A 15,045-nucleotide genomic window follows, 5' to 3' on the forward strand; every position below is an offset into this window, starting at 1 on the left:
TTACTGGTCCACAAAAGCTTATGCCTTAATAAAGTTGTCCTTGCTGGGGCTGATGGGAGCTGTAGCTGAACAACATTTGGGGGGCTATAGATTCCCCACATTTGCCCTAGACAATCTGAATGTGGAGTACAAGCAGAGCATCCTCTCATCCCTGCCCTTTGAGAGCCGCTAAGCAGATCCTGCTCATAGTTCCATCAATTAATTATCCAGCCGTGGACCCTCAGAATAGGACCTTCTTACCAGTTGCCCCAACCCCTCTGGGAGGCGGCATGCTTGGCTACTATCATTGGCTACTTTTAGAAAAGTAACAAAAACTCATCTGATAGTCTTTGAGACTATTATCTGATAAAACTGCTGCAGGCTGATTTTAGTTGTTGATTTTTTTCTTCTGCTTTATCAGTTACAAAGGTTGCATTCTCTCTTTCTCCCCCCCCCCCCTTGCAAACTGCTGTATTATTATTATTTTAAGCAGCACATAACTATTGCAAAATAAATAAATCGAGGGAACGTGAACATATCTGGGGGGAAGCGCTTTTCACCGTTGGTGGATATTATGAAAGATTAGTGTCCACTGAAGCATTCATGTCACTATAAACCAGCAACCTGCGAAATATCATTGTAAGAATCAAAGGCCCTTTTTCCATTCTAAGAGCACAGAAAGTCTATTAAACCAGCCGTGGCCAATTTGATTAGCAACTCCAGATTTCTTCCAAATGGTTTATGTATCTCTTGTTCCTTAAATCTAATGTTTCGTTTTGTAATTTGGTTCCTAATCTTCTCTTGATATGTAAAACCAGGAAGAGAAGAGTACAATTTAATGATGCCCCATTATAAGGTAGCTTTCTCATCCTATTCCGTCCTCAACTTCCAAAAATTGAGATTTCAAATACGTAATTGTTTCATGATTTTCTGTTTGTGGTTAGAACGTCACACACACACACACACACACACACACACACACACACACAAAATTAAGGCAGCCAGGGAAGGGGGCAGGCTCTGTCCCTGCCCCCCCCTCTCTCTCTGTGTGTGTGTGTGTGTACAAATCTACCCACCCTTCTTTCCCTGCCAGGGACTCAAGGGGGCTTGCAGATCATGATGCTTTTTGCTTGAATGCTGAGGCAAAGGCCCCTTTTGACTGTGGCTGGATAACTCAGTTGGCAGAGCATGAGACTCTTAATCTCCAGATCGTGGGTTCAAGCCCCATATTGGGCAAAAAGGTTTCTGCCTTGCAGGGGGTTGGAACAGATGTCCCTTGTGGGGCATTCCAGCTCCTATGATTCCATGCATACCACAGTGCAAAGTACAGAGGCCCCATGTGTACCAGCTGTACTTGGTGGAGCACTGTTCTAATGAACAGGTGTAGATAAGGAGCAGGTCCTGTCCACGCCTTGCCACTGGTGTATTCATTCCACATGAGGGATAAGAGCCTGAAATGGGCTAAAGTCTGTGGTCATTGAATCTTGAAACCTCCCACAAATGATCACTCTTCTGCTTTCTATCACATTCATCATTGTAAAACACACACACCACACAGTCAAGTTGAGCAACCATGTGTTTCTTCTTATTGCATGATTTAGTTACAACATGGCAGGCCCAAGTTGTTAACCCGACTGCCTGCCGAGATACGTTGAAACACAAATATCTGCTCCTATGTATCTTTTACAATTCCCCTCTATGAACTTCAGTGCTAGAAAGTTTGCTGACACTTGGGTTATATTTTAATTTTGGAAATGTGTATCTAGCCCAAGGCCACTTCTGCATTTTGTTCTGAAACAATCAAAATTCCCCTTTGCTCTTTTCTGCGCAACACTGCTAGCCTTCCTCAGATTTCCACCTACTGGTCACAGTTGAGCTCATCCTCAAGCAAGACTGGGGGAAATGATGTCTTCATTACAATGACTCGCTGCATTTCCTTCCTCTACAGGTTTGCTGAACAGGCAGTATTTGTACTTTTCTGCTTATTCGCAATCCTGCTATTCTCCAGAGACCCTAAGTTCATCCCAGGCTGGGCAAGCTTGTTCACACCAGGGTAAGAAATTTATTTCTGTATATTTCTGTCAGGCCTTTGTTCTCCATCCCCCCTTCCACCCCCCCCCCAGCATTAATGTTTCATTTAAATGCTCATCTCAAGAGATTCTCTCAGATTTTCTTTTTGGCCTGGGACAGACATAGTATTCCCAGTCCGCTAACCTTGGGAGATGGTTGTGCTGTGGGCCTCTTTGATCAGTAGTCAATCCATCAGTTATCAATAGTCAAATTGAAGGTGGTTAACCTTCCTGAGAGACACATGTGCTTTCTCTTGCTTCTCTCTTCAGGTTGCATTTTCAAGGCTTACAGTTTGTTTTCTAGTAGAACAGTTGCCTGGTTTAGGACTGTAACTCACAGATTTAAAAACAGATTCACAAATTGTGAGTGTATCTGAAGATAAATAGGGACATAGAAAGCTGCCTCAGGCTGTGTACACATTGCCGTTTAGTCTGGCTCTTGTGTGCTCCCACCTCTGTTTTTCTGAATTTGCATACACATCACATTACCCAGGATGCAGAGCTATCCTGTAGTTTCTTGAGAAATAGGGCTGTTCTGTGCATTTCCCCACAAACCAGCTTCAATCCAAATGGAGAACTCAAGGCCACATTCACATCACAGTTAGGCTGAGGTGTGTACTTTTGGGAGTGTCATTGCGCATGTGCAGATGACAGCAGAAACTGAACAGGTTATGTGCCTTGGGTGAAGACACCCCTGCTCTTTCTCTGGTGCGTACAGTCATGTGTAAATGTGACTTGAAACACAGTGGGGGAATCAACCTCTAGAATGGTTTAAGCCACGAATGTGTACTTACGACTTTTGCACTGAGTCAGACCATTGGTCCATCAAACTCAGTATTGTCCACATTGACTTGCAGTGGCTCTCCAGGGTTTCAGACACAGAGAGTTGCATCCATGCTTCCATCTGACCCACTGCTTCCCCCATAGGAAACGTACGGTTTAGCACTGAATCGGAACCAATGGCAATTGGGCCTTCTGCAGATTGCTCTTTGTTCCGATTTAGCACTAAAGAGCGAGTCTTCTGGGGGAAGGCAGTGGGGCAAAGGCAACATCACTCATCACATAGAAAGCATGGGACAAGTGGAAAGCTGTTAGGACCTGTGTGTTCTAGGCATGGGAGGAGTAGAATTGTGGACGAGTCCAGAATATTTCTTAGCACTCCCTAGTGTGGACGAGCCCAGAGTATTTCTTAGCACTTCCAGGAATTCAGTCTGGGGTATCTGCATGCAAAGTCACTGACCTTGGTCTCCTTTGACAAATGTTTCTTCTCTTCCACCACTTATTCTTGAAATTCTCCCTCCCTCCCTGTTAGGTTTGTCACCGATGCTGTTACTGGAGTCACAATAGTGACAATATTGTTCTTCTTCCCATCGAAAAAGCCGTCCCTTAAATGGTGGTTTGACTTGAAAGGTAAGCTTCTGGCTTTGGAAACCCTTTGACCCAGTTCTTCTGCTTTCTGTAGAATTGACTAAAAACTAGCCTTCAACAAGCACTAGGCACAGGGTCACCAGGTCACCATTTCCTGAATGACTCACCCATAGAGGAGCTTAGAGAACAATCTTACAATGAAGAGAGCGGAGAAATAAGACTCATCTGCTGGCTGCTGATGTCCCAGTGGGTCCCAACCAAGCATTAAAATACTCACCCCCTTTTTAGAAAAGGGGCACAGATATTCATCCTTTTCTGGTGCTGATTGGGAGATTCTCTCCCTACTTAACCAAACACCATCTGCCTCCCATCTATATGTTCCTGGTGTTATCTTTTCTTCCTGTGAAGTGCTTCATGGTACGAAATAAACCAGTGTGCTTGCCGACATCTGGAACATTGGTACACAGATGAAGTTAAAAACCTGGAAGATTATGTGACTTGCTTGCTGTTCAACAAAAGCACACCATACGAGGACTTGAGCAATTGCAAGGAATAGCTCTATGAAGGGTTAAGAGAGAAAAGTGGAAGCTATCTCTTGTTCAGCCTTCATGTGTTAATAAGGCCTCTCTTGTGAAATAGGGTACCTTGCTTTGCAAAAAAAATCCTTTTATGGCCTTTTATGGATGAGATCTGGGTTTTCCTTTACCATACATCTCACAATCTTTGAGCTGCGAGTAGAAAATTAACGTTGCAGTTAACTTAGATCCAAAGTGCAAATGAAAGGGGGAGGGGGATGTCCAAATGTTGCTGGACTACAGCTCCCATCATCCCTAACCATTCCCCTTGCTGGCTGGGTCTGATGGGAGTTGGAGTCCCACATCTGGTGGGCCACCGCTTCCCCGTCCCTGCCTTAGTCTGCGATCACAAAGTTTGCTAATCTCTCTCTATGTTCACAAACCTCTTTGTCTAGCGCCGAACACAGAGAACCAGCCCTTGCTGACTTGGAAAAAAACCCAGGAAAGTGTACCATGGAATATAATCCTATTGCTTGGAGGAGGTTTTGCCATGGCAAAAGGATGTGAGGTATGTTGTTAGAATGCAGCCTGTAAAAAAAATAATAATGCACCACTTTCCTTCTTTTCTAAAGGAACTTGGTTGCTGTTGTTTTTTAGGGCACCTGTCACAGACTGGCTGGATGCAGAGGAGTGGTGGGAGGCACTAGCTGGTGAACCCCCAAGGGAACCCAGGGGAAGAAGGCTCAAAGCCAGGGGATTGTTGGTGGGACAACAATGAGTAGTCAGAGTGAGAAGAGGGGGAGAGCAGACTGGGAGGAGGAGGTAACGGAAGCTGAAGAGGCAACAGGGTTTAGTGAGCAGGAAGAGGCTGTGACAGAGGGCAGTCCAGGATCGGAATCTGAAGCAGAGGCTGGAGAGGAGTGGGGTCAGGCTGCTGAAGAAGCCAGGGAGCCTCCCCCTCCTGCTGTGACCAGCTCCCCTCCTCCCTGGTCTCCCAGAACACTGAGAGGAATGAAGAGGGCAGAGCAAAGAGAGATAAGGTGAAGGAGCCTCAGGTTCCTGGGAAAGGAGCTGGGGGAGGAGTTTTCAAGAGCGGTGAGAATGCAGGGAGCTTCAGTCCTTGCAACTGTCTCCTTGGGGGCAAGACCTGTGCTATGTTGGTTTCTTTGAATAAAGAGTTAACTTCTCTGACACCGGGTGTTTTATTGCTGAGCTGCTGCAGACTTTGGCTCCATGACAGCATCATTGCAATTCATGACGCTTGATTATTGCAGAACAGGCTACATGCTACTTTGCATGCATGTTTGCATTCATGTGTGTGACTAATTCGGAGCATGACCAGCTCTCTTTTTTTAACCATTCTTACACACATACACAATGTTCTGGAAAATGGCCGCTTACCTGGAAATCTTGAGGAGTGATGGTTTGTGGGCTCAGCATGGCTGCAGTGTGGCCCAGAGCCATTTTACATCAATGGTCATTGAGGGAATGCTTGCTTCTTCCCACCATGGCCATGGGTCAGCTGACCGGGGACCATTTTCAAACAAGCCTATCAGGAGGCTGCCTGGAGTTGAGGTTGTGGCAGCGGACCTCAACCTAGGGCCAGCTCAGCCCTCTCATCTGCCAGTTGGTGGGCTGTTTGATGCCAGATACATACCCAATGCCTTCGCCAAAGTCTACTTAAAATGTTGTGGCCTACTTCAACCCAAGTGGAGGTTTCTTCCTGTGGTAAATGTTAGCTTTGGTGTGTGTGTGAGGGGGTGATTTTAATCAAGACTAGAGCCAATCTGGTGCTCCCACCAGCCTGTTTGCACTGCACTGCTATTGACAGGAGATCAGATAAGCCCCACAGACGACTACTGCATTTAATGTAATGTGTAGTTTGGGCCTAAGTGCTAAAGCAAGCAATACTTTCAGATGTGGTGAGTTGATTTTCCTGCTCATTTTCACATGCTAAAGTGGCCAAGTAATGTTTTCACATTTTGTCATCCTAGGAAGCATTACGAAACCAGAGTTTTCCAGGATGTGGCCATAATCTTAGTATCCTTGCAAGGCCAAATTCACCACATAGCATTTGAGAAGAAAGTCATCTTGTGGTGAATGTTCAGCTTCAAAAATGGTCATGGGAGTTGGCTTTCATTTGCAGTAGATTTGTGTTTTAAGAGGATAAATATCCCACAGCTCAGACAAGCTGACAAAACTACTGCAGAGGAAGCTCTCTTATGCTGTGATAGCTTGACCATTGGTACCATAGTGCCAGTGCTAAGGAAGATTTTGCCATGTGTGGAGCATATATGTGGTAGTTTGGGTATTAAAATGGCGTCTGGGGGAGGGTAAATATCAATTGCAAGTGAAATGATCTGTTCCTGAGTTATCATCTCATGACGAGAGCTGAAAAACACAGGAAAGAATCAGCCATCATAGAATCACTTGTGCAAACTGTGATTGTTTTTATATGTTTGTTTTTAGTATGTCATTGTTTTATTTTTTAATCATGTTGTTTTAACTATGGTGTATTTGCTGCCCTGTGCTCCTTTAAGAGGATGGGTGGGCTTTAAATTTAACAAACACATAATTTTTCTACCCTGCTATAGGAGTCTGGCTTGTCTATCTGGATTGGAGGCCAGCTTGACCCCCTGGAGAACCTCCCTCCTGCTGTAGCTGTTATTCTCATTACGGCAGTGATCGCGTTATTCACAGAATTTGCAAGTAACACAGCCACAATCATAATCTTCCTGCCTGTCCTGGCAGAACTGGTAAGGGGCATATGCACACCTTTCAACCAAGGGGTTAAGTTAAAGGTATGAATGTGAATGAATGTTTATTATTACAGCCAAACAACCAAGCATACTAAGGGTAGAGTGACCATTGCTGCTATTGAGAGAGAGAGGGAGAGAGAAATATATAGGCAATTTATATATGTTGATTTATATGTATAGATGCAGATTTAGACATAATTATTATAATGTAAATAGAAATTAATCTCACCATAGCGGGGAAGATTTGACCTGGGTGACCAGCATGCCTGTTCTGTCTGCTATCCAAGTGCAAATGGGCAACTTCAAGGCTCCTCCTGCTCTTTCTTCTTATGGTTCTTTGAACTGGACTTGGGCAGCACAGCTCTTCAAATAAGGGACACCTTTGAGTAGAAGACTCTTTAAATAACTCTTTAGATATAAGGTATTCCTTAGCAAGTTGAACACATGGCTCACCCTAATCTTGGGTGGTAGGAGGAAGCTTGGCCTATATCATCATCATCATCATCATCATTATTACATCCCACTCAAAGATCTCAAGGGGGTATACATTTGGTTTCTCTTCTGCATTCTGTCCCTCATTAACAACAACTCCATGTGGAGTAACTAGTGGGAGACTCAAAAGTACTTTTCAGCTTTACTTCTGAAAAATATTACTAGGCTGACAAACTCAAGGCGGACAGCCAGCTTTTGAACCCACAGAGTCCACATGTACTATTCTCAGTGAACAGCATGCCCTCTTCTGACCTCCTTATTCTGCCTGAGGAAACTTCTGGACTCAGCTGAATAGGATTTTGTGTTATGATTGGGCTTCCTTCCACAATTCCCCATATTCAGATAGCCAGAAATAAGACACCTTGTGCCTATTTCAAGAAGGCTCTCTCTCTCTCTCTCTCTCTCTCTCTCTCTCTGTGTGTGTGTGTGTGTGTGTGTGATGGAAAACAAGTCTCCAGTGACCTGTTTCACACAACACGATAAACCAAACTTTGGTTTACTGGGACCACACAAACATGCAACTTGCTGGAGAGGAGCTCACAGCTTTACTCCTCCTTAGCCTTTTATTACTCCCACACTGCAGACCTTAAGTTGTTCTTGGACACTAATTCCCATCAGCCTCATCTATCATCGCCAATAATCAGGGATGATGGGAGTTGTAGTCCAGCAACCTTGAAAAAGATGCAGGCTCCTCATTCCTGGTCCAGCATGTTCTACCAGGATCATCTAGAGCAGGTGTTGGGAAACCTTTGACCTTCCAGATGAACTGCAACTACCATCCGCCCCAGCAATCATGACTAATGGGCAGGATTGATGGGAACTGTAGTTCAGCAACATCTGGAGGGCCAAAGGTTTCCCATGCCAAATCTAGTGGAAGCTTTCAGAAGAAACTATGACCACACAAAAACTTCTTTGCAGTCTTTTCAAGAATCTCATGCGATGCTTACAGTTCAGCTAATAAATCATAACTCATCCCCTCTTTTTGTTTTTTTCAAGGCCATTCGTCTGAAAGTGCATCCCCTCTACTTAATGATACCAGGAACCATAGGATGCTCATTTGCTTTCATGCTTCCGGTCTCTACACCCCCAAATTCAATTGCCTTTGCTTCTGGGCACTTACTGGTTAAAGATATGGTAAGTAATTTTACATAGTAATCACTATCAATAGCTTAATTATCTAGAGCAGGAGAAGGCCGTAGAGGTAAGGGGAAGCTCCCATTGGTTCCAATGGAGGCTTCCCTTGAGATGCAAACAGCAGCTTCAGTCGGGTTCTGGTTTCCCTTTTGCTGCTATTTACATAACAAAAAGGCATGCACCTTACTTGCATTCACACAGGTGATGGCATATCTAATGTGGCATGCCCTATCCAAGCCCAGGAGAATGGACATCATCAAAACATCAAACTGTTTATTCCTGCTTCAGTCACAGTAAATTATTGTTGGGTCTTCCAGCAGTAAGTTAGCACCAAATTATTTCTGGTCAACTGTAGAAGCACACTGGACGAAACACACATCTCTGCCACCACTTTCACAAGGTCTTCATTCCTTTCGAAAATGTGGGCAGAATATTACTAAATTTCAGGTTTGTTTGTTCGTTTGTTTTTGCAAGAATCGCATATCTGTGGGTGGGTGGCATTAGCAAGATCAGCGGCTGACAACCATTTTGAAAATAGAGCTGAGAGAAAGTGAGAAGGGGCAAATTCCGTCACTTAGTATGCTATCCACTTCCTCTCAACTTTGTTTACAAAATGGCAGCCAGGCTACCAATCTCTCAGCTCAATCTACTGTGAGGGCAGTGCCTTGAATTTTAAAGCACAACAGACCAGGGGCTGTGGTCCACCAGCTCTTCCCAAATTTGCCCCTGAACTTTGGGAGAATTTCTTCTCGCACCCTGAAAAAAAGAACAAAACAAAACCCTGAATGTTTCGCTGTGACGAACATTCAGTGCAGGCCTAAGTAGGAGCCTATTCAGCAGCAAAGCGCCAACACTCATATGTGTCTAAGACCAAGGGTACTTTCAAATTAGGGCTTAACATTGTAAATGGTTAGGTGAGATATTGCCAACAGGACCCTGTCAACAGGCTTTCTAAATAGCTAAACAAATAACCCATAATGGATTTCACCTGGAAAGAGTAATTCCAGTTTTTGGGGGGAGGTGGGGTGAGATTCAGGCTGGCATTTTGATGTCAATGACATCATTTGGACACTGCAATAAACTTACATCCATGAGGAGCACCGATGCCACAATAATCACCCACCTGAAAGCACCCATAGTAGTTTTTCAGTACTACAGAAGAAATTGGGAATTAGGTGTGAACGAAATTTTCAGTTTTTAAGGTTCAGTAAGGTTTGCTCACAAATGTGAAGGCTGACAATGGAAAAGTTAATCCTCGTGTTTGTTGGCAAGCTTCTATATTTATTCTATTCAAAGAACATGATTCCAGCAGAGAACTAACAAGTAATTGCAGTCTCACCCCTGGCTCCTGTCACTCTTCATTTGTTTTCAAGTTTCCAGGGCTTGAGGGTATGAACTAACCAAAGCCTTGTTTAAAAAGAGATGGAAAACAGGAATTTACCAATTATTCCAAATGAATTTTTTCCAAGCAGATCACCAGCAGATATTGCAGAAGAACTTACATCTTCTCACTTACTCTCACCTAAAATGCGTATTACACTCATATGCTCATTGGTTACATTTCTGTCCTGTCCTTTGAAACAGCATGGAATTCCAGCACTAGAATTTTCTTGACTTCTCTGATTGGGTATGAGTTATTTGTCCACACATGCTTAGAACAATTTCACTGATGGTTTTCATTCAGGAAGAGGCCTAGACGAAGGAAGGTTGGAAGAAATTGCAACATACTACCTTAGGAGAGATAGAATGCAGATTTATAATTTAGTTAGACAGTCAAAGACAGGTAGGGAGGATCTGTCAAAATCTCCTTTGCAGCTTTACCAGCTTCCCTTTGAAGCAGGCTCTCTTTCTTTAAAGAGGATGGGATTTGCAAACCCCAATGCATTGTTCTCCATTATACAAAACCATTCACCCAGAAGGCAGGTTTAGCTCTAATGAATTTACAGGAGGGTAGAGACTTGTTCAGGGACGCGGGTGGTGCTGTAGGTTAAACCACAGAGCCTAGGACTTGCCGGTCAGAAGGTTGGCGGTTCGAATCCCCGTGACGGGGTGAGCTCCCGTTGCTTGGTCCCTGCTCCTGCCAACCTAGCAGTTTGAAAGCACGTCAAAATGCAAGTAGATAAATAGGTACTGCTCCGGTGGGAAGGTAAACGGCGTTTCCGTGCACTGCTCTGGTTCACCAGAAGCGGCTTAGTCATGCAGGCCACATGACCCGGAAGCTGTACGCCGGCCCCCTCGGCCAATAAAGCGAGATGAGCGCCGCAACCCCAGAGTCGGTCACGCGGGGATTCGAATGGTCAGGAGTCCCTTTACCTTTAGAGGCTTGTTCAGAGAAACTTCTTGACAGTTCAATAATTGAACCGAATACTTAGAAGGCTTGTGATTCTCTCTTCCCAGAGGGGAGGCTGTCTTTGGACAGCCACTTTGGAAAGCTTTGCGTTTTCTGCATCACACAGCAAACGGTTGGGCTCTATGATGTCACAGATCATCATGATCTCTAAATCTGTTTCACCCCTCGTGGGCTTCTTCCACAGGCAAGGACGGGTCTGCTTATGAATCTGATGGGAGTTTTGTTTCTGAGTCTGGCTATCAACACTTGGGGCACGAGCATCTTTCAGCTGGGCAGCTTCCCTGACTGGGCCAACATCCATTCAGAAAACACGACCCTGCTGGTGGATGTGCAGAATGTCACTCTAAACTCAATGAGTAAATTATGAACAGGACAACCTTGTTGCGGAAGGAGCGCTCCCCCTTCAAATTTGGGCACTGAATTAGATCCACAGCAAGTACAAGAACACACAGGTGATGGCGTCGTTGATGCCCCTCCTTATACAGGACTGCCATGTTCCTTTTATGTATGTTTTTATAAATATTTGTGAGTACTCACTGGATAATTATTTTGTGCCTTGGAAGAGTCTCTCCACTTTCATGCCAAAAACCTCCCATCAGGCAGTTCTTAGGTAGGTTTAGACCTTAGTGCTGCATTGAATTCCACCCTTTGAGTGTGAATCCTAGGACACTGTGTGTAAATAAACTGCAAGCCCTCTGCAAATAGCTGCAGCGGATTCAGTGAAAAACTGCCAAGTCAGGAACACTATTAATACACATATTATACCCAATCAGATCATATCCATTATTCAAACGTCATGTCTTGTTAGACCTTGTACAACCATGATACTAAAAACTGTCTATAGTGGTCTGCCCGTCCTGGCTGATTAGAGCGTGTCCAGACGAGGTGCGGGCCTCCCTGGGGGATATCATCAATTTGTCCCTTGGCACCGGGACATTCCCAGGGGAACTGAAGGAGGCAGTGGTGCGCCCGCTCTTAAAGAAAACATCATTAGATCCCTTAGATCTATCCAATTACCGCCCGGTTTCGAATCTTCCATTCCTGGGTAAGGTGATTGAGAGAGCGGTTGCTGAACAGCTTGGTAGGTTTCTGGATGAAACATCGGCTCTGGATCCATTCCAGTCCGGCTTCCGCGCTGGTCATGGGACCGAGACGGCTCTGGTCGCCCTAACAGATGATCTCCGCAGGCAGCTAGATCAAGGCGGGTCGGGGCTGCTGATTCTTCTAGACCTGTCAGCAGCCTTCGACATGGTCGATCACGAACTCCTGGACCACCGCCTTGCCGACGTGGGGATCCAGGGCACAGTCCTTCAATGGCTGCGCTCGTTTCTCTCCGGTCGGGGACAGAGGGTGGCGCTTGGGGGGGAATTGTCATCCCGCCACTCCTTGGTGTGTGGAGTGCCCCAGGGTGCGATACTCTCCCCGATGCTTTTTAACATCTTTATGCGCCCCCTCGCCCAGCTTGTCCGGAGTTTTGGGCTGGGCTGCCATCAGTATGCTGATGACACCCAACTCTATCTGTTGATGGATGGCCACCCTGACTCGGCCCCAGACACACTGACCAGATGCTTGGAAGCTGCGGCTGGATGGTTACGTGGGAGCCGGTTGAAGTTAAATCCTTCGAAGACAGAGGTCCTCTGGCTGGGACGGGACGATATGGGATTGAGGGGGCAACTCCCATCTCTAGCGGGGGTGCAATTAGTGCCAGCACCGTCCGTTAAGAGTTTGGGTGTAATCTTCGACACCTCCCTCTCCATGGAGGCGCAGATTGCAGCTATAACAAAGGCGGCATTTTTTCATCTCCGCCAAGCTAAGCAGTTGGCTCCTTACCTCTCTCGCCCTGACCTAGCCACTGTGATCCATGCGACGGTCACCTCCAGACTGGATTATTGTAACTCGCTCTACGTGGGGCTGCCCTTGAGACTGACCCAGAAACTCCAGAGGGTGCAGAATGCCGCAGCGAGACTCCTTTCAGGGTCTTCACTGCGAGATTACATTCATCCGGTGCTATACCAGCTGCACTGGCTCCCGGTGGAGTACAGGATCAGGTTTAAGGTGCTGGTTTTAACCTTTAAAGGCCTATACGGCCTAGGACCCTCGTACCTACGGGACCGCCTCTCCTGGTATGCCCCACAGAGAAACCTACGCTCGTCAAATAAAAACATCCTGAAGGTCCCAGGCCTCAGAGAGGTTAGGCTGGCCTCAACTAGAGCCAGGGCTTTCTCGGCTGCGGCTCCAATCTGGTGGAACGCTCTGTCACAAGAGACTAGGGCCCTGCGGGACCTGACATCTTTCCGCAGAGCCTGCAAGACAGAGTTGTTCCACCAGGCCTTTGGTCAGGTCCCAGCCTGACTCCCTCCTCTGGCAACCTGCACAGAATTTTGCTCAATGGTTGCCATTAATTTGACTTTAATTAATTTTTATAATGGAATGTTTTTAGAATGTTTGATTATTTGATTGTTTATTTAATTGTTGTTAGCCGCCCTGAGCCCGGCTTCGGCTGGGGAGGGCGGGATATAAATAAAATTTATTATTATTATTATTATTGTAGCCCAGATACTCACACAAAATGCCCCATAGCCAATGGAATATTGGAAGATGCCTTATATGGACCAAAGAATGAATGACAAGAATAAATTAGTAATGAAATTCACATATAAGGGTACAAAACAATATGAAACTATGTTTCAATGGAATAAATAACCAATGTAAAACCTGAATATAAGCAGAAGCAATAAACCACCCAGATATCAGTGATAAACAATCCCAAATGCATATGTTGTAGAATACTACATAATCCAAATACGATATAGCAGTAGAACTGCAGGTGAATGATGAAAATTCACTGGGATGAAGGCTGATGTTTTAACCATGGCCGTAGCAGATCCTTCCTCGGTACTGTGATCCAAGCTTATAAGCTTGCCTCATTTTAAAGTGGTACATATGTCTAGACCTATCTGTATTCATTCTACAGCTTACAAAAAATGAAGTAAGAACAGTGGGAATGACTACTCCAGAGAAGTATATTGGTGACAACACAGGTGCTAGCCAGTAGGTGCTCTCCATAAGTAGCTTTGCCTATGTTCAGAACCAAACCAAACCAAATATACAAACTTGGCTTTTCAGAGGTCATTCTGGGACAGAAAGACATGTGTTCACACGGCCCATTGGAGGGCACTTCTATACTGACGCCGCCGCTCTTAAATGTTACATCTGTCTTCATCCTGAGTGGGCTTAATCTTTCACTCTAAGGCAGCTCTAGCAGCCACAAACAAATGGGAAGGGTTGTGACCTACCTCACAGGGTTGTTGTGAGGATGAGTGATGTAATGGTGGCAGAAGTCTGAAGGGTTGTAGAAGTGATAAATACAAGTCACTCAGCTGCTGATGCTGACTTGAGAATTGTGGATAAGTGATGCGAATGTGCACCCTTAGCTGTGTGAAATATGTCTCTCTGTATTGGTCTTAACTATGCAAACCTTAAAAGACTAAACTGTGGTGACTGGCATGCCAACCAGAGATGTGCTAATTTAGTGGACATTTCCAGAGGATTATTATTGTTGGGATTTAAGGGGGGGAGGGGTTGATTCTTTGATTTCTTTTTATATAAAACTGATTATTTGGGTACTTTCAATGAAAGTGTTTGTAAATGGACAGTGATTCTAATCACCTCTGTAATGCAAATTTGACGCTGTGTGTGTGTTTGTAAGAAATGGACTTATTGTTAATGAAATATCACTGCTGAAAGCATGTTTTGAAAGATACGACACTGGAAGTTGCGCTGGGGCTGGGGAGGAGGCTTAAAAGCGAATTCTTGATGTGATGCAGAAGGAAAGATTCAGTGGCTTTGTAATTCTGCTGCTTTGCCTTATTCAGGATCTGTTCCTGGACCACAGCTGGTGAATACAGCCATTAGATCTACAACTCTCTCTCTCTCCTTCTCTTTAATCACAGTTGCTGCTGCTTTGAAAACCGCATTAAAATTGCATCATGGATACAAGTGTAAGCAGAGGTCAAGCCAAAAGCACAAAAAATGCATCATCAACTAAGAGCTTGCTGCCCAAGCCTCACCATTATGAGAATTGAAAATGCAATGCATTCATCAGCCTCTTTCTTGCACTATTAATCTCTACACTTCTTAGTCTTAGGGAAAGTGTGGCACTTATGTCTCTTGCTGCACATCGTCTAGGTAAAGGTAAAGGGACCCCTGACCGTTAAGTCCAGTCACGGACAACTCTGGGGTTGCGGTGCTCATCTCGCTTTACTGGCCGAGAGAGCTGGCATTTGTCCGCAGACAGCTTCCAGGTCATGTGGCCAGCGTGACTAAGCTGCTTCTGGCGACCCAGAACCTTCCCGCTGGAGCAGTACCTATTTATCTAC

The 15,045-nt window shown here is 45.1% G+C and overlaps 1 protein-coding gene across 2 annotated transcripts in view; it reads left to right on the forward strand.

Moving 5' to 3' along the window:
* SLC13A3 (solute carrier family 13 member 3) overlaps nt 1-14,589 on the forward strand; it is a 48,492-nt gene extending 33,903 nt beyond the window's left edge. For both annotated transcript variants that reach the window (XM_083446913.1, XM_083446914.1), the window contains exons 8-14: nt 1,928-2,032; nt 3,361-3,458; nt 4,387-4,499; nt 6,526-6,687; nt 8,179-8,316; nt 10,851-11,520; nt 13,218-14,589. In XM_083446913.1, coding sequence (XP_083303039.1) covers nt 1,928-2,032; nt 3,361-3,458; nt 4,387-4,499; nt 6,526-6,687; nt 8,179-8,316; nt 10,851-11,033 — 799 coding nt within the window. In that variant the 3' untranslated portion in view covers nt 11,034-11,520; nt 13,218-14,589. The remainder of the gene's footprint in view (nt 1-1,927; nt 2,033-3,360; nt 3,459-4,386; nt 4,500-6,525; nt 6,688-8,178; nt 8,317-10,850; nt 11,521-13,217) is intronic.
* The last annotated feature ends 456 nt before the right edge of the window (nt 14,590-15,045 follow it).

This window comes from Podarcis tiliguerta (genome assembly GCF_965153285.1).
Source record: "Podarcis tiliguerta genome assembly, chromosome: 6".
In the NCBI taxonomy this organism is placed as follows: Eukaryota; Metazoa; Chordata; class Lepidosauria; order Squamata; family Lacertidae; genus Podarcis; species Podarcis tiliguerta.